The sequence below is a fragment of the Styela clava genome, chromosome 1 (assembly GCF_964204865.1).
Source record: "Styela clava chromosome 1, kaStyClav1.hap1.2, whole genome shotgun sequence".
In the NCBI taxonomy this organism is placed as follows: Eukaryota; Metazoa; Chordata; class Ascidiacea; order Stolidobranchia; family Styelidae; genus Styela; species Styela clava.
Window position 1 is genome coordinate 20,305,735 of NC_135250.1, and position 19,660 is coordinate 20,325,394.

Sequence of the window (19,660 nt, forward strand, 5' to 3'; positions counted from 1 at the left end):
GTCCATTGAAAGGGGCAGTGAAATTCGTTGTATCAAATCATAATCATCAAACGGCGCCATACTGCAATTCACGATCATATTCAAAACAAAATAAATAGCCTATGCTTACATCCGACTATATCCATATGTAGGTTGCTATTTTTCTAGACAGCAATGCTTTAATTTTACCTCATCCCTGCCAGCTGACAGCTATAATGCACGAGGATGTGGGGTGAGATAAATGGACCTAGTCCTAGTATGACCTCAGACATGTATAGTTGAAGTGCAATTGGTTGGCGAGAAATACGATTCGAATACGAATCAGTTGTTGATATTACTTTTTGCAAATATAAACCAAATATAGTATTTATTTCATGTTTGTATACTTTGTCCATACCAGATGTATTATGGTGGAAGTGGATACTTGATGACTAACGAGCGTATATATATATATTCAGAATTTTTTTGAAACAAGATCAAATTGCAACCTCAACACAACAATATAGCTCAATTTTATGTTTCACAATACTTCAGAAATACGAACTGTTATGAATCATAAATCTTTGTATACATTTAATAACTGTTCTTTTACGTTGGATTTTTAAAATGCCTAGAGCGATATTTGTTTGCAAAAACACCAGTCCTTATATAACATATTGTGTTCGGGAAATGCTGGCATATCAGTGAATATAAATTCCGCGAACGCTAGAGCAAGTCTGGTGAATAAAGTAGCCTATTAGTTTTGAAGCTTTGGATTTATACATACTTTTGGGTCCAGATCTTACGTGCACCACCTCCTTACATATCAGTGAGCACTTTTACAAGACCTTGTTCAAAACTAAATGCGTGAATAACCGTCGGTTGGTCAGCGAAGAAACGGTGTTTTGAGATTTGCAACGATTCCCCGACTTGATCATATCGATTTTTCAGATATATCTTTGTTCCACATTCATGCCTTGCATTTTTATTTTTTTTAAATATGAGAAAAAATCTGTCATCGAAAAGAATCAGTTAAATGAGTCTATAACAATCAATAGCAAATGTTTGAGAACATTGACCACATTAAACGAACGAATGCATAGTCTTGTTTCAAGCAAACAGTAAATTAGCCGTGTAAATTAGATATGAATCGCTATTGAAATTTAAGACCCCAGAATGCAGCGCACCAATTTGTTTTGAAAACATTTGCTTGTGAATCATTTGCTTTTTAAATCCACATACTAGATGAATGATACAAACATATGCTCTGATAACTAAGTATCGTTTCCTGATATATACTTGTTTCACTCTAGTTAATATTGATAGACGCATAAATTTTTTTTTTTTCAGATTTTTAAATAGAAATGGAATTTCAGAGAATGAGAATTTTAGGATTAGCATTTGTTTTCTTTATTTCGCAGAATGAAGGTAAGTAAATATGAAATTGTTGATTGTAAATGAATAGGGCTGCACAGAAATACTTCAATGATTTGATACCAATTAGAGTGACTGAAATGTAGGAATTCTTCGATTCGTAAAATTATTCAACATCAGTTCAACGCGAAACTGTAATTAACTGTATTGGACATATGTAACAAATTATGAAATATTTTCCGCGAATATATCTGAAGAAAAAAGCTTTTTTTTTAAGTTTAGTTTCTTTAAATCAACCAGGGTATAATGGCCACACACACAAATACATTTTAATAAACTGGAGAAATTAGTTACGTCAATGCATGATGTATGAAATGTTACAAATTATTATGCAAAAATATAGAAGAACATTTATCAATGATATTTTATTTACAACGATGCAGGAAAATTAATCGATACGTTGTACGCCGGAGACTATGAATTAACCTCTTATAATGATGGAAAGGACGGTTTTTGGCGCACTAGTCGTGTCGTTTACGCATGTGGGGCAAAAATGCCTGGCTCAAGATTGGTGATTATAGATAATGAAGAGACGCATGAGGCAGTGAAAGAACTCCTGAAAAACAAGTGAATTTTAATAATTTTTTCTCTCTCTGTCCACGTGTGTGTGGGTGAGTGTTTTTTTTTAGCGTTTTAATTGTTTTTCTAAACTGACTAAATACTGTTAGTTCAACGATGCGGGATGGGCAGATTCAGATTCAGATATTTTATTTCCGTCGTGCATGAAATATTGTATCTATACAAGTAATAAAAAAATGGTAACACAGAGTTCAATTGAAATAAAGAGACATACAATATTTCCACAATTGACGCGGGGCCGCGAAAGACTACCAGAGTCATCGTGTCAGCGACACCGTGTTTGCTGAGTTCAGCAGCAGATGACGTCAAACAAACGTCAAATGAAATGAGCTAATTATTAACAAAATTGAGAATACAATTTGGCAAAAACAAATCAAATCGATGGACAATAGGCATTCTGGGAGGAATACATATTAATTGAAGGATTAAACATATTTTTTGTTTCAGTACATTAGATAAGCACTGGATTGGTGCATTTAGTGTTAGAGGAACAGATGAATACTACTGGTTGAATGGGAAAAATCTTAAAGATGGATTTACTAATTGGTAATTTAATTACTTTTTGTTTTTAATCAAATTGTCTCCGACCCCTTGTAATAATAAATGTGTTATTTAATTTTAAAGGGCTGAGAATGAACCAACTGAAGATGGTTTTACAAAATACGTGTATGTTACATCTGTGTATTCTGATTTGAAGTGGTTTGGTTCGCCATATTTATACGGTTCCAGTGGATTCATATGTCAAAATAGTAAGTTAATATTATTGGAGTGAGAAAATTTTGTTTACATAGTATAAATTCAAATTTTAATGCTGTGTTCATTTTTCATTTCATGTTGATAATTTTAGGTCATTATTGGTGTTTATTTTTTTGGCATAGAAGGATATAAAGCTTCTATCAGAGGTTATTTAATTACCTGCCCATGCTGCAGCTTTTCTCATGTTGCAGCGATAATCGGTTGTTTTTGAACAATTTCAAAAGCATAGTTGTATTTTAATGATATTATTCAAAAATATTTGTATTTTGTAGCAATGTTCTCTAACAAGGAAATTGCCATTGCAGAGTATATATATGTTTTGGTACTGTAACGTAATAATTTATTCTACAATGAAATGATTTAGGAATTGACAAACTCCAACCGTCGTACTACGCTGAACTTTCCTTCGGAGATACACACTCTGCAAACACAAGCGTTGGAACTATGAACTATTGGGACGCTCAAAAAATGTGCACGAAAAATCAAAGTAGAATTGTTGACCTTGTACACGACAGGGCGTTCTTTGAAATCCGTAAAAAGTGTGCCAGGTATTTTAACATTTGCCTAATACTTTCTTTACGCATCGGACCACTTCCATTGTTTATTAGATAACAGAGATATTCAGTGATTAACTATTCAATACTTTAAATATTTTAGCAAAATCAATATGCTTTCACCTGTTTTATTAGTATGTTTATCGATGATAACTATATGTTTTTCCAATAATATTCGGCCTCCAATTAACAAAATTGACGTAGCGTAGCTGAGACATGAGCCGTGGTTTTCAGTCCAAATTTCTTCCACATCTGTTTTCAAGGAAAATTTTCACACATATTATATAATAGATAATTGTGATTAAATTTATTAAACCCCAATTCAACAAGAATAAAAAGGAAATATTGAAACTTTTGTACTCTCATTCAGTGATCCGACACTAAAGTATTGGATACGAAAAAATGAAAACTCCGAAGAATGTTTAATTATGGGAAGTGAAGGCTGGTCTAAAAATATTTGCAATGATACGTCTATTTATCCCATTTGTGAGATAAGTGAGTATCATGCACATATGGAGTTATTTCCTATAGGCCTAGTCGTAAATAACACAGTACGTAAATCGACAATAAACCTAGCCTAAAGCGTGTTGACTTTTAAACGACAGCACAAAATTTTCATCTCAGTTATGTATCTCGCGCTGTACAAGTTTCTATTTATTTAAAAATGATTTTCTTCCAGACTTGTTCACTGTAAATATACTATCAGCAGGTAGTGTTATCTGCCTTTCTCTGTTCATAACAATGATGAAAATAACTTCATTTTTAGTTCGACCGTGGGGCTTGAGAGTTTCCAACGAACGACCAGTTATTAAAAGAAAAGAAAGCATTACGATTGACTGTAGAGCATCAGGATATCCAATTCCAATTGTTGGTTGGCAACGAAATGATAAAACTGTCAGCGAAGGATTAGATCAACGAATCCATCAGATCAAATATGACGGAATGTCGCGACTTGTCATAACAAACGCCCACTCAATTGACGAAGGAAGATATCATTGCTTTGCCAATAGTTCAATTCATTCTGTGAGAGGATACGCAGATCTCAGAGGTAACACAAGTACAGTTTTGTAAACTTCGTACTGGTTTTCAAGAATTCTCTAGCATTGTAAAAAATCAAGAAAAAATGTTGAATCGGGAATACTAATGCGCATAGAGAAGGGCGGACATAAAAAGGGGGTGGGGGTGCTGGAATCCGCTCCCGTTGGGCCCTACTCACGTTGGACCCGCTAGTTGATACGGTCTGACTTGGAAATTATAAATTTGAGATCCACCAGAACATCCCCCCCCCTCTCTCTCTTCTGGCTACGCCCCTTCCATTATTATTAAAATTATTATTATAATTTAGATATACTAATTGTATTATTATATTCTTAGTTATTGGTTTTGATGACGAAAGAAACAGTTTTGGGCATAATTTTACAACATTTGAACAGAATTTCGGACAAAATGAGTAAGTGATATATTAAAATGGATCTCCGTTATGCAACGTGTTATATGAATTATATTAAGTATAAGCCTATGTTATTAAAACGCCAGCTGATTTCCTAAATAACATTAGGATATATTACAATGTAATTTTGAGCTATGTTGTCTTTACTGTTCACGTATATATGAAATGAAATATGAGCTTTTGTATAGAAACATACGGAGGAATGCATCTTTGTTCAAAGGCTTGGTCGATCCACAATTTAAAATAAATAAGTATTCAGTTGATTCAAAATTCTTGAGTAGTCATCTTTATCTTGCTAAGGCATCTCTGTATTACAAACACACGAATCCATTTGCGCAAAGGAATAAAGCAAGGAAAGTTAGTTTCGCGTAACCCCGACTGAAAGTGTTAAGCCAAATAAGTATGTAATATTTGTGCATCCTAATAAAATCGGTACTCCCTTAGTGTGTGTGTACCAAGTGAGGGTCAGGCTCTAATTTGATTCCGATTTACCCCACTCTAGTTCTATCAAGAGTTTGGGGACTGTCTGTCTTAGCCAATTGAATTTCCCCCCTTATCTATGGGCTTCAGTCCCTCTGCGCAACTTGATGTAAAGTAGGCGAACAAAAATAGTTACCTCCACTTTGGTTCACACACTTCGGGAGCGCCCTAAAATCAAATATATTGTAATATTTTGATTAAAAATAGAATTACTTGATACACACTTTCCATACAGAATATCTAAAAGCAATAAACCAAGTGAACATTCGATGTGCAGTACATTGGAGTTCTCAGTTATTGTAGCTTTTGCGTTACTCTGGTTAACTGTTATCCTGGCGTATACAATATATTTCTGGTAACGTATTTTTTTGTTTCAAGTTACTCATTTTCTTAAACAAAAAAAAGCTGCTTTAAAACCTATTCCAACCCCATTCTCGGCATAACTACCGAAGTATTTGCGAATCGTCATTTATAAGGATATCAGCGCTGAAAATTAATTTTTATAAAACTTTGAAATTTACGTTTCCACAATCTATTTCAATATTTATTTCTGCTGGATTTCCGGCTAATTATATAATAGCTAAATTGTCAGCTAATTCTGTTTCTATTTTAAATGAGATTTCATGTCTACGCGTAGATTTAATTACTTTTTACTATTTATATTTTCTATTTATTTATATAGTTGCCTCAAGAAAACATCGAAGTCGGCTGACGTGTTCACATTCAATGCTCTTGATGGTAAGTTATATTTTAGTATGTTACAAATGTTCTAGCTTTAATAACAAGCAAATCTTGATTATACTGTATTAAATATATTAATGATGATGATTATTCTTTATCGACTTTTTTTGAAGTATTGTTGAATAAGGTACTCAAACACAGCCTTTACATTGCTTATTATAATCTATATTTATATATATATATTTCAGAATCAGCAAGTGCAAAAAATGTGATGCCGGATACGAAATAACGCAAAAATGAATATATATATATTTATTTTTGTCTTTAGTATTATGAATAAAACATTGTTATTCTATAAAATGGTGTTTATGTCGTTTGTATCAAAATTATAATTTTTTTCATGATGAATATCATGATAAATCATTAGCGTATTCATAATATCTGAGATGGAAAGATTAGTGGAGAATAGATTGTATCAAACCTTGTCAAAATATAAAACCCCTCTCCCAGGTTAATTAAATTTTCTGGGTAGCAAAAAACGCCAATAAAAGTCTACTGGGAACAAAAAAATTAATCAAGAAACAAGAGGGCTATTTCATTTCCCAGAAAAACAAGAATTGTAACAATAACATGATAACAAAACGATCTGTATATTCACTTTGTGTCCAATAAGCGTTAAGAAAGAGACAGCAATTTTTTTTTATCCTGTAATTACACTGACAATCAGTGAGAAACAGCTCCCAGCCAAACGAGTTTGACGGCTAAAAACTACTTTGCAGGAACAAGTTCCGACAGTTCAGAAGAACACAGTTAATTATAATATCTATAAAATATTATTTTTTTGAATTTTGTTCAAGAGGTTCAATACGGTAACGGGAGCACCATCCCAAACACGACAGCAATACTCCACGCTTAGACGTATTATATTTTAATATGGGGACAGTATCAAGATTTCTTGTAGGTAATTTATATACTTATATAAAACGATATTTGATTGCAAAAAAAGAATGTTTTTATATCAATTGTATATGGCTCAATTTCATAATATATCATTGGCCATAATTTGCTGTGTAAAAAAATGGCCACACCGTCTTAGACATAAAAGAATAGATTACACCAATAAACTGTTAAAATAAACTGATAAAAATAATAAACTGATAAAAAAAAATAAACTGATAAAAATAAATTATCTGAATCTGAATCTGTGTGAAATTTTAGATATTCTGATAACATCATTTATATTTATTTTATTACTGGGGCAAAGTTGAAACAACTTTCAAAGGAAGAATATTGTTAAAATACTTGCGGAACCAAATAATTTTGAGCTAAAATGTTTATTGCGAAGAAAATTTCAATGTAAGGCCGTGTAACAAAACGTATTGTAAAAGCATTTTTTAGCAATGAATACACTTAGATATAAATATTGGGTATAGAAATTACTCCAAATTGTCTATAGAAGAAAACAGTCTGGCAGCGTAAACGGTAAATCATACTCAACGACTAACATACCAACATATAATAAATTAGCTAAAACCATTTTTGGGGTGATATATGCAATTTTCGATAATCGTTTACGGCAAGTTTAACACATACCTAATTGATAATTTTTCCAGAGCAAGACTTTATTGATGTAATGCAAAAAATATCAGAATTTAAAAAAATTACAATTTGGGGAACATATAATAAATTAGCAAAAAACATTTTTGGGGTGATATATGCAACTTTCGGTAGTCGTTTACGGCAAGTTTGAAACATACTTTATCGATGATTTTTCTAGAGCATGACTTTATCGTTGTAATGCAAAAAATATCGAAATTTGAAAAAATTCTAATACGGGGAACATATAATAAATAAACGGAATCAAAGTTGGACGGAAATCCGGCAAACATACCGTTGAATGCATAGTGTTTTTGTTTTCCGAAGTAAGATTCCAAAATAAAAAAACTAAAAAAAACTTGGGACTCGTGGGAACATATGAAAAATAAACTTTCGATCAGGAACATTAGTTTGTATAAAATATAAACCAAAATCCCATCTCGGTGATCTCATGACATCTGCGCTTCATATGACATCGTGTTACATTAGTGACAGAATTAGGTTTACGATTTATCTTCTTGCAGAATTGGATGCTGGGAATTGGCGGCCAGGGTAACCCAGGTCTGAACTGGCCACTTCATAGGCTATAAAGCATAAGCTAAACAACGGTAGATTGATAAAATTCAGGGACAGGAAAAAAACGTATATGATAGACGTTACTGTAACGTTCTTAAATGTTAGTTGCCCGAAACAAGTCCGTTGCCCCAATTCATTTCATTTATGATATTTTTGTGCAAAGTTTTATGCGATAAAGTTGAGATGTATTTCTCACCCTTGCTCAAGGGTTGTTTGTCATTGTTTTATCGTTCTTTGTTAGTTAGAAATTTTGTTTCATCACATGTACTTGCGCTTAGGTTTTTAATTTCGTTATCTGTTATTTGGATCAATTCGATTGTGCATCTTTACAATATACAAATATTTGGTATCACAACCTATTGTGTGCTTGTTGACCTCTGAGGAGTCAGGATTACTCCACTGAAGTACGTTCAATAGTACTGTACTGGGGTAACAGATAAGGACCCATCTTCCCCTATATTGCCTCACAATTTACTCAAGGAAGGTAAGAACAAATGGGTTTTACTTCTTCTGTTGGAAGTCTTTTGGCAAGTATGTTGTCAAAGCAGTTTGTTACGCATTATTACAAAAGTCATAAATAATGACAATACTTCAAATTTCATTCTATGCTCAACCCTTTATTTTATTTAGCGATTCAAAGTGATGGGATACATCAGGGGTGCGCAAACTGCGGTCTGCGTAGAAGTGCCAATTTTGAATAGTCTGCCCGCTAAACGAGTTTTTAGTTCAGTCGATCTGATACGTGTGTGTGTGATGAAATTGAATTAGCGCCACCTAATGTGGCCAACGTGGCACCATCGCCGAGCGATCTGAAATGTTAATAGTCGCGTGGCAAAGCTTGGGTTTTATTTGGTTAGCGTGCGTCAAAGTTGCTACATCTTGTAACTTGTTTTTGCTTTTTGCTCTTTCATCCACATAACCAATACATGAAGAAACACCGCTCCCACTGCCGTCGACACTATTGTGACAAAACAATAGATATATCCACGCGGCGTATTGGTCTCTAAGGTTACACCGCAACTTTTTTCCCCTATAACCTAGGCAGGCTAGGAAAGATTAAGAACTACTGACATATACAATTTATTACAGTGTTCCAGATTTAAACCGGTTTAAAAAAAATTTAATCTGAAATTGTTTATATTTTTTTATTTGGGTTACTAATTTTTGTTCCACTTTTTTTTCCGTTAAAAATTAAATGTAGTTAAATTAACAAGTTTGCCTGAATTTGAAAAACTGTTCTATTTTACCCTTTGGCCTAATCCCGTTAATTAATAATAATTATAATAATAATAGCTATTTTATCTAATCAACAACGAATACAATAATTAGATTCATTTAATTAGTTAGATTCGTTTGTATTAAAAATGGAAAGATAACTTTATTTATCAGTTCGGTGACATTCAATTTAAAAAATGGGAATAGAATGAAAAAAATAGTAAAATAATCGAAAAAGTTCGATTTGAAATTTAATAAATAAAAAATCAAAAAGTCGTTTATTAATAACTATTTATTATGCTGCACATTGCACGTTTTGCACCACATCAAGAAATATTTTATTTAGCATTCCAACCTAATTTAATGGTACCATAATGCCACCCAATAATATCTTTTCATTTCGTAATCGTTCAATATATCTATATCTTAATATAAGATGTTGTTGTCGCCTTCTTTTTTACGCGCAGTTTTGTTTTATTTCTCCCCGTTTCTATTTACGGTTTTAATATTATAAATTTACTTTTATCATTGCATATACATATAGCTAAGAATGATTTGATTATTTTTAACCTGCAATTATATTACTCAAAGGCTTTTATTTATAGTTTCATAGAGTGTGGGATATAAAAGTGTTTTCTTACAGTGTTTGAAGTCATTGAATGAATTAAATAAGTGCTATGAATCAAGCGGACCCATGGTAACTCCTCGCTCATGTCACAAACTGGGATATAGGATGTAGATCAGGCCTATTCATGGAATAAATTTGTAATCACACTTAAAAAATATTTGACTAAACATTGATCAGACTTTATATTTACTTGGCTGGTTTATACGTGCGCCATTGAACTCACCAAGTGTAGAAAGAACGTAGTGTTTACAAATGATTCAATGCAATTACTGATATTTTCGAATAAGGAAATTTGCTCATTGCAAGATCACGCCTCCTTACTCAGAAATAGAAGAAATTCACGTCTGAGCGCAGTTCCGGACGACCACGAAAATTGCCATAAGCTAATAAGACTATTGACGTCATAATTTGAAAGCCAATGTGATCAGGAAAACAGCTATGAGGTTATGAATCCCACATAATAGCAGTTCTTGGAAAAAACTTTGGGCATGATTTTTTTTATATAGTAGATACACTGACAGTGAACGAATGCAAGTTCACAGCTAACCGAGTTTCATGACTCAAAACTTATTTGAGCTCAAGAATTCTCACATTCAAACAAATAATAATCGGAAAATCGAGGAAAAATGATTTTTTTTCGCAAAACATATACTTAATACCGTAAAACGATGGCTTCGAAAATTCTATTTAATACCAACCGCGTACCCGTTAATTAATATCCAATACTTTGTTACTGTTTTTCTATGGAATGTAAAAGTTTCTGACGACAATCCCAGAATCACAGAAACAATAAATTTGGAAATTGAATGCACTGCTTCACGTTTTTCTGTTCCAAATCTTAGTTGACACCGTGATGCCGTAGAAGTCATAGATGAAGTCAGTGAACGAGTATATCAAACAAAATCTTCGGAAAGTCTGTCTTGTTTATCAAAAACGCAAAAATAGAAGATTCCGGAAAATATCAATGCTTTGCTTCAAATAACATGACACGTTCTGCAAGAAGTTTTCCATCATCGAAGGTTTGTATATATTCAGTATAACTTTTGTACAGATAAGGATTTGTTCAAAAAGAATTGTTTTCAAAACAATTGTTTTAAATCAAGTATTTTTTGTCTGTTTGATTTTTTTGTTTTGAATAGGTTGACAAAAAATGGATGTAAAAACTTGCTAAGCGCTTCTTATTTGCAATAAATTCTTCAAAACGCCACAAATAGCGATAGAGGCTCATTCACACCTTCTCATGCTGTAGCTCAGTGGTTGGCGCAGTAATACGCAACCGATATCGTAACGCCATTACGTAAACGACCCTGCGTCGAAACCACCTTGCGAAAACTGAAATGCGATCGAATAAATGAGTTTGTATAATTTTGAGAAAAACTTCATCACTTCAACCTTAAAACCAAAGCTTGCTAATCATAAATTAACCAAACAGTATTAACCGTAATAATTAACATAGGCCAGGCTAGCGCGTCTCATTCGCCGTCGATGTAAGCATATTCTTCATTATCGCAACCCATTCGTTTTGCTGAAGGGCTGCACTTGATCTACTTGCTTTTGTAGTAGGCTCGTGAGCTAATTTTCATGATTTTTCTTACTCAAAACGTCTCTTTGATATCTCGGATAAACATTCCGGTTAAGATCTTATGACTTTTTTGGAGATACGAAAGTCGCGATAAATGTACGTAATAGATGTAAAAGTTAAAATAGAAATTTTTTATTTGCATTTTTAAAATTATAATTCCGGCTGCGTGTACCGCTGCCCGAATGCAACGTTTTGGCGTAGTTTCGCGGCGATGCAAGGGGTATTTCAATAAAAAATACAAAAAAAATAAAACAGAAAAAATTTGATTTAAAACAAGCCCTTGTTTTAAAACACGATTTTTTTTTTACAATTGATGAAAAACAAACCCTATGTACAGATATCCCACATTCCAGTGAAATGAGTTGAACATAAAAATAAAAATATGTAATATGTGATAAAGATGTATTGTTGTATTTGAGAAGAAAGTTTTGAACAATAAATCAAACTGAGACATTTTTGTTCTAAGATCCAAGACAAACGTAAATATTTATTATTTTTATCAAACTAGAACGACTTTTATTTCAGTTTACGACAAATAGTTTGATTTGACTTCTCTACCGGAAGTGGCGATTTATGGGGGAAAACAAGGATTTTACGCATTGCAAAAACAGTTATCAAGACCAAAGATGGCAGTGTATTACGGACACAAACCAGAACCGAGTTTACGTAAATTAAATTTTATTATCGATCAATTGTAGAATATAGCATTTTTTAAAGAAAAATCAACGCTTTTATAATGATTCAAATGTTCATGTACACAGGGTACATTTCAGAGATCTGATTTGGTGAAGCTAACATGCAATATAGCAGTATTAATTGTACCTATGGGATCAATAAAATAAAATATGTTCCATAGCAAAGATAGAATCTTTAAGTGTGAAAAGCGAATATTTAAATCACAGAATTCAAATTTAAAATACGGTAATCAAATAGGTAAATTATAAAAGTTTAATTCTCCCTTTTTAGCTCACATGTTTAAGGCTTTTGATTTTTAGATATGGAATGCAACAAGACATGGGTTCTTCCAGCAGGAATTGAGCTGGCAGTTTTATGGTTCATATTATTGGTTTTCTTATTTCATAAAAGGTATATTAACATATTTATAAATAATATAAGGTATATTTCATGGTCAAAAATTATTTCCAAGTTAATGATATTAAATCATATTATGGTACTTTCTATAATCAAAGATAACTAAATTGACTGTGAACTGAAAAATGTGCAAAACTCGCATTCAGCGGAAACACAACAGAAAGTAAATTGCACTGAACTGAACTTACTTTCAACTTTTCTTTCAAAGTTTGTTTATTTAAGTATTAATTGGGTAAAGAATGATACTAATGTCAAATGAATCATAGACGAAATGTTCTATGATTAAATTAATATTTATTACTATAATAGACGGAGACTTCCATTGATTTTTATTTATGATCTACAGCCGTTCTACCCAGTGTGGAAATTAGAGGATCATTCTGCAATTGGCAATAGTATCATCTCATCATTATCAAAAATAATATATATTCACTGAGGAAAAGAGTCAAAGAAACCCGACGTTGTCTGAATGGATGCGATGAATTCAATTTTATTTTATAATATTTCATTCTGAGTTATTATTTCATGTTTGAATAAACTGGAATTGGATATATTGTATATAATTTATTATACGTGCAGGGCTAGAGAGTTTATTCAAGATAGTTGGAAATGTTCAATTCCGTTCAAACTTCACAAATTCCCGGACGAACGAAATCTTAAATTTGCGTACAGATATTTACTCCCAATCTATTTTTTTTTCAACAATTACATTGATCATTGTATGAAAAACCTAGTCAATACAGAACGTTATAGCTGCCATAAAAGTCTGTGATATATTATTTTTAGTTTCTTTAAATTCAGTCATCTGATGAATATATGTAAGACAATATCCTAAAAGATAAATTGAACTCGAGTTTGTCTTTGCTTTACTAGTGAAATTTTGCACAATACTAGACGAATGTTTTATGAGACGTTTTTACGGCTTCGGTTGAACAAGGACTATTATATTCGCCCATTGGTATACGTTAGGTTGGGAGATATCTTGAATGACAAAGCCCGAGATTGCCTATACGATATATTACACCATGAGTGGGGCGAAGGCAGAGCCGGGTTACCTTAACCTTGATAGTCTGGACTCCAGACATGGGGCCACAAAATCCATTAAAACCGCGACAGTCACTTACCGGTCGTCCATTTTAAAAACTGTTTTCAATTTATACGAGTTTTCCAGAATTTAATCGGTTCGAAAAATTTTAAATTTGAAATTTGTTGCATTTTTATTCTGGCTAATTATTTTTATCCACATATTTTCCGTTAAGGAAGTCAAAAAATTAAAAATGGGTAAACGAATAAATTTGCCTGATTTTGAAAAAAATGCCATTTTACCCTCATTTCTCTTTTTTTAAATATTAATAATAGCTATATTATCTAATCATTAACGGATCCAATAATTATATTTATATTTTCACTATATTCCAGAATACTAGAACCGTTTGTAATAAAAATGAAAGGATAATTTTGGTTATCATTTCAATGACATTCAATTTAAAAATGGGCTTAGAACAGAGAAAATAGTATATTAATTAAAAATTTTTGATTTTAAACTCAGTAAATACAAATTCAAAAAGTGGTTTATTATTAACTATTTAAATGCTGAACACTGCACAACGTTGAGAAATCGTTCATTCAGCATTCCAACCTAATTTAGTGCCACCCAATATTACCTTTTTATTTCATACTCATTTAATATATCTGCATCTTAATATAAGATGTTGTCGTCGCCTTCTTTTTTACGCGCCATTTCGTTTTATTTCTCCCCGTTTCTATTTACGGTTTTATTATTACAAATTTACTAAGTGACTTTTATCTTTGCATATAGGTTTAGGTTGATTTGATTATTTTTAACTCGCAATTATATTACTCAAAGGCTTTTCTTTATAGTTTCATAGAGTGTGGGATATAAAAGTGTAATCTTACATTATAGTGTTTGAAGTCATTGAATGCTATGAATCAAGCGGACCCATGGTAACTCCTCGCTCATGTCGGCAACACCTTGTAGTGGCTACAAACTGGGATATAGGATGTAGTTCATTAAGTGGGCCAGGCGTTGCGATAGAAATATCCTACTATAGTACCCGAATAAAACAAAACAAGAGATGTAATGCCAAAAACAGTTTAATGTTTCCACTGGTCAAAAATGGAAACCAGAACGACCTCTGCAAGGTATTCGATTCAGACGAAGGTTTAAATTTCAGCTTGGTTTTATTTTTTAAAAAGTAAACATCTACGCTTGTTCAATAACCAAATGAATATTCATGGAATAAATTTGTAATCACACTTAAAAAATATTTGACTAAACATATGATCACTTATCAGACTTTATATTCCCTTGGCTGGTTTATACTAGCGCCATTGAACTCACCAAAATGTAGAAAGAACGTAGTGTTTACAAATGATTCAATGCAATTACTGATATTTTTGAATGAAGAAATTTGCTCATTGCAAGATCACGCCTCCTTACTCAGAAATAGAAGAAATTCAAGTCTGAGCGCAGTTCCGGACGACCACGAAAATTGCCATAAGCTACTAAGACTTATGGCGTCATACTTTAAAATCCAATGTGATCAGGAAAACAGCTATGAGGTTATGAATCCCACATAATAGCAGTTCTTGGAAAAAACTTTGGGCATAATTTTTTTATATTGTAGATACACTGACAGTGAACGAATGCAAGTTCACATCTAACCGAGTTTCGTGACTCAAAACTAATTTGGAGGAACAAATTTCCACATTTCAGAAGAACACATTTGTTTTTAATATCTGTAAAATAAACACAGCGATGCAACATTTTGGCGATGAACGAGAGGTTGCGAATTTGATATTCTTTTTACCTATTTCCAAAGTGTTTTAATACGGTCACAGAAGTCCCATCCCAAACACGACAGCCATACTCCACTCTTGGACGTATTACATTTCCATATAGAGATAATATCCAGATTTCTTGTGTGTAATTCATATACTTATACAAAACGAGATATGATTGAAACAACAACAAAAAACAGTATTTTTATGTTAATTGTATATGGCTGAATTTCACAATATATTATGGGCAATAGTTTACAAAATGGTACGATCTAGATCATGATGCATATAAGAAAATAGATCATGTATTTGCGTATATTTTATTTACTCAAGCATATATAGATGTGAATGAAAATATATTAAATAAAAAATTTATGATTAAAATATTACGAGTGATTCCGGTTGTAGGTGGGGCAAAGTTGAAACAACTTTCATTGGAATATTATCGATAAAGTAGATATGAATGAACCAAATAATTTCGCGTTAAAATTTTACTGTGAAGAACATTTATTATACGGACGTGCAAAAAAACGTTTTGTAAAGACGGTTTTTTCTAATATATAAGCTCAGATATAATCAGTGGGTATAGAAATTACTCTGGATGGCCCTCAAATTTAGAATCAAAATGCAATTCGATATGAATATCTGTATAACTATTTAACACGACCAGCATCGAAGTTTGTGGATAAATATGCCACGAGTTAGTGTCAATTAGAATTGGCTAATAATTCGTTGAAAATATTTAAAATATCTTAGAAACGTAAAATTTGAATAAAATCAAGAGCCATCAGCTAGATATTACGCATAAAATTATCTTTAGTTAATAATGTTATAATTTGAATATTTTTTTTTAATAACAAATATTGCCCACAACTGTTGAAAAATTAAATTAATGGTAGTGTCATATTGATGAATATAATGAAATATAATATAATGAATAAAACGATTTATTTCTATTGGCTTATGATTGTAATCAAACAATCGCTTGTTAATCAAATCATGTGAAACATAAATTTTATACAAGCGAATCTTTTCTGAATTGTGTTGGAATGATGTTCGACTTTGGCCATTTGTTTTCCATGTTAATGGTGGTGACTAAGTTGATCATATGGATTATGTTGTCGGACTAAAAATACTTTCACATCAGGCGAATAAAAACACTTTTCATTCAATCTTACTACGAATTCCTTCAACCAAATATACACGACAACGAATTACAGATTATAATCGTTATCAGATATTAGACAGTGTGTGATTCAGATTTATTCTTGGAATTTTAAATTGAAAACTGTACGAACTGCTTCAACTAGTGAAACTGTAAGTAACTGTACTGCACATATGTAATAAAGTATGAAATATTCCCCGTGGTGATATCTGAATAATAAGGCTTTTCTTTAAGTTTCGTTTCGATCAACCTGGGTATAACGGCCACACGCACAGTTACTACATTTTGATAAACTGGAGAAATTAGTTACGTCAACGTCGTTACGTCGTTACATGGTGTATTAAATGTTAAAAAAAATTTATGAATAGATATAGATAAGGATTCATCAATGATTTTTTATTTTCATCTTTGTAGGAAAATTGATCGCAAGTTATACTTCGGAGACTATGAATTAACGTATTATAAAGATGGAAAAGACAGATATTACCGCGCTCAACATGTCGTGTACACATATTTCTTTTAAATTGAAACTTTACGAACTGCTTCAAACAGTCGAACACTTGCTTCTATTTTCGACTAAGTAATTTTACACCATTGTTACATCGAACAATTTTTTAGCCAATTATTCAGCAAATACTTTTGAAGACAATGTTAATAAATCAGATTTCGAATAATAATGATCAATTTTTTGTTTCTTGTGATATAAATTGATTGAAAAGTGCAGCAGTATAAATCTAAGTTTTTGTGTGAAAGTCCATTGAAAGGGGCAACGAAATAATTTTCTTGGTTGACTTCGAAATTTGATATCTTTCGTGTTATGAATCAGAAATATGAGTTGCATCAAATAGGTCACAGCGTTTCCCAACCTTTTTTGTTCACGGACTAATTTCTCACCAGCGAAAACCTTTGCGGACTCAAGGTACGTTTAGTGCAACCGTACTCTGTGTAAAGAACCAATAAAACCAAACACAACGGAATTTCAACGATTTTCAAAATGGGAAATTCGCTGCAATTACGCGTTCGTTAAAAGAGCCGACTTGTTAGTGCATAATGGCCTGTGCTGTCGCACAATATTCAGTCCATGACAACGACGAGAATTTAAAATGTTTTTCTATTTTAGTTTAATTGGGTTCATGGTAACTCGCGGCTGCGTCGACTTACGGAAGATTAAAGCATTACGTCTTTAAAATACTACGACAATCTGCGGCAATCGCCCGATTATATTTAGTTTTGATACATATATATTGTTTGCGCTCTTGCGAATTTGTTATTGCCTCAAGAACAATCCTACCATCTGCTACCAACGTACCAATGTGAAGGCGGTAATGCAAAGAATCCTAAGGGAAAATACCCTGGTACGTTTACTTCGGTGGCACCCGAAATTTTGCGATTTGCAATGTCTAAAAAAGCGTTTTTAATCGGTCGCGGACAATCATAAAACAAAACTTGCGCTATTCTCCGTTTTATTTTCCGTATTTTGTATTGCCGCTTTTCAAGTAAGAAAATTTGGGTTGACATCTAAAAGGAAAAAAAAAATATTCCTTGTTGTTCGAACTCGCGGGAAACACCACTTAGGTATCTATTGAAGCGTGTGCAGGCTCGTGTTTTCGTCGGAAATCCGCCAAGTGAGTTGGGAAATCCAATCGTTTGATTAAGCGACGCGCAAGTGACCTGTTGCGCCACTTGTTACCAATTTTCTAATAGTAATTGCTATTCTAATAGTAGAATATTGGAATATATGCCCAGCACTACTCAGTAACCATTAACTATTGACTCGATTAATGTTATGTGAATAAAATTGCTCTTTATGTTTTGTGTAAATTCTAACGTGAATCGTAACTTGGCTGATAGTTAAGTTTCGCAAAAACGTATGCGTCCCGCAGTGAATTTCTGGCACGTTGCGGACTCATTCAACCGCTCCGCGGACTCATCTGAAACCGCGTACTCGGGTTGGGAAACACGGAAATAGGATTATGGCGGAGTTTGGCGACAAAATTCAAAAACTGGATAGCGATTGTCTCGTATTAATTGTAAAATTAGACCAATTTGATCACATTGTAACTTTAAAAACATGCTTCCATAATAATATACTTTTTAAAATAAATAAGCGTAATCAACATAATTTGTTGTACCAAATCATAATCATCATAACGCAATTCACGATCATATTCAAAACAAAATAAATAGGTTATGCTTACATCTGGTTATATCCATAGGTAGGTTGATATTTTTCGAGACTGCAATGCTAGAATTTCAGCTCATCCCTGCCATATAACGTGTAGAATCCACGAGGATGGGGGGTGAGGTAAAGAGGCTAAATATGACCTTGGACTTGTATAGTTAAAGTGCAATTGGTCGGCGAGAAATATGACTCTGTTCAGTTCTTGTTATTACTTTTTGCAAATATGATTGATAAAACCAAATATAAATTCAGTTATTGATGTATATACCTTTTTCATACCAGATGTATTATAGTGGAAGTGGATACTTTATGACTAAATAACGTATGTATATTTAGAATACCTTCGAAACAGCATCAAATTGCGATGTCAAAGCGACATGTAATAATGTAAACATGTAATAGTTGTTCTTTTACTTAAGATCTTTAAAATGCCTTGAGCGATATTTGTTCGCAAAAACACCAATCGCTATATAAAATCTTCTGTTCGGAAAAAGCCAGCATAGCAGTGAATATAAATTTTGCGGACGCCAGAGCAAGTCTGGTAGATACGGAACCTAATTGTTAAAGCGTTGGAATTGCACATCCCGGGTCCAGATCCTGTGCCCACAAATGCATTGTGTAGGTAATGCCAAACCGGTCTCCCAATAGCTTCTTGGTTTGTCAATAAAGAAACGATTCTTCAAAATTTGCAACTTGAAAAAATTGATTTTCATTATATATCTTCGTTCTAGAGAAATACCTTGCATTTTCTTTTTTTTTATGTGGAAAAATTCTGTTTTCGAAAGGAATCAGTTGAAGAAGTCAACAACAAAATATAGAAAGAGTTTTTGAAAACATTAAACGAACGCCTTTATATTCGTTACCTTCTCTAGTCTTGTTTCAAGCAAACGGTTATATATCCGTATAACTTTAGATATATGAATCACTATT

The 19,660-nt window shown here is 32.6% G+C and overlaps 1 protein-coding gene across 1 annotated transcript; it reads left to right on the top strand.

Annotated features, from left to right (window-relative positions):
* The first annotated feature begins 1,298 nt into the window (after positions 1-1,298).
* Positions 1,299-6,688, top strand: LOC144425802 (uncharacterized). The gene is made up of 11 exons (XM_078115474.1): positions 1,299-1,386; positions 1,776-1,959; positions 2,419-2,517; positions 2,596-2,720; positions 3,092-3,275; positions 3,652-3,776; positions 4,048-4,329; positions 4,656-4,731; positions 5,447-5,566; positions 5,894-5,949; positions 6,141-6,688. The coding sequence occupies exons 1-11, from the start codon at positions 1,323-1,325 to the stop codon at positions 6,179-6,181; spliced, it is 1,356 nt and encodes a 451-aa protein (XP_077971600.1). The 5' UTR covers positions 1,299-1,322; the 3' UTR covers positions 6,182-6,688.
* The last annotated feature ends 12,972 nt before the right edge of the window (positions 6,689-19,660 follow it).

Bases quoted from the DNA above. Each gene is read 5' to 3' on its own strand.
- LOC144425802 (XM_078115474.1), top strand. From the start codon at position 1,323: ATGGAATTTCAGAGAATGAGAATTTTAGGATTAGCATTTGTTTTCTTT. The intron at 1,387-1,775 runs GTAAGTAAATAT...ACAACGATGCAG, and splicing joins CTTTATTTCGCAGAATGAAG to GAAAATTAATCGATACGTTG. The intron at 3,777-4,047 runs GTGAGTATCATG...CTTCATTTTTAG, and splicing joins TTATCCCATTTGTGAGATAA to TTCGACCGTGGGGCTTGAGA.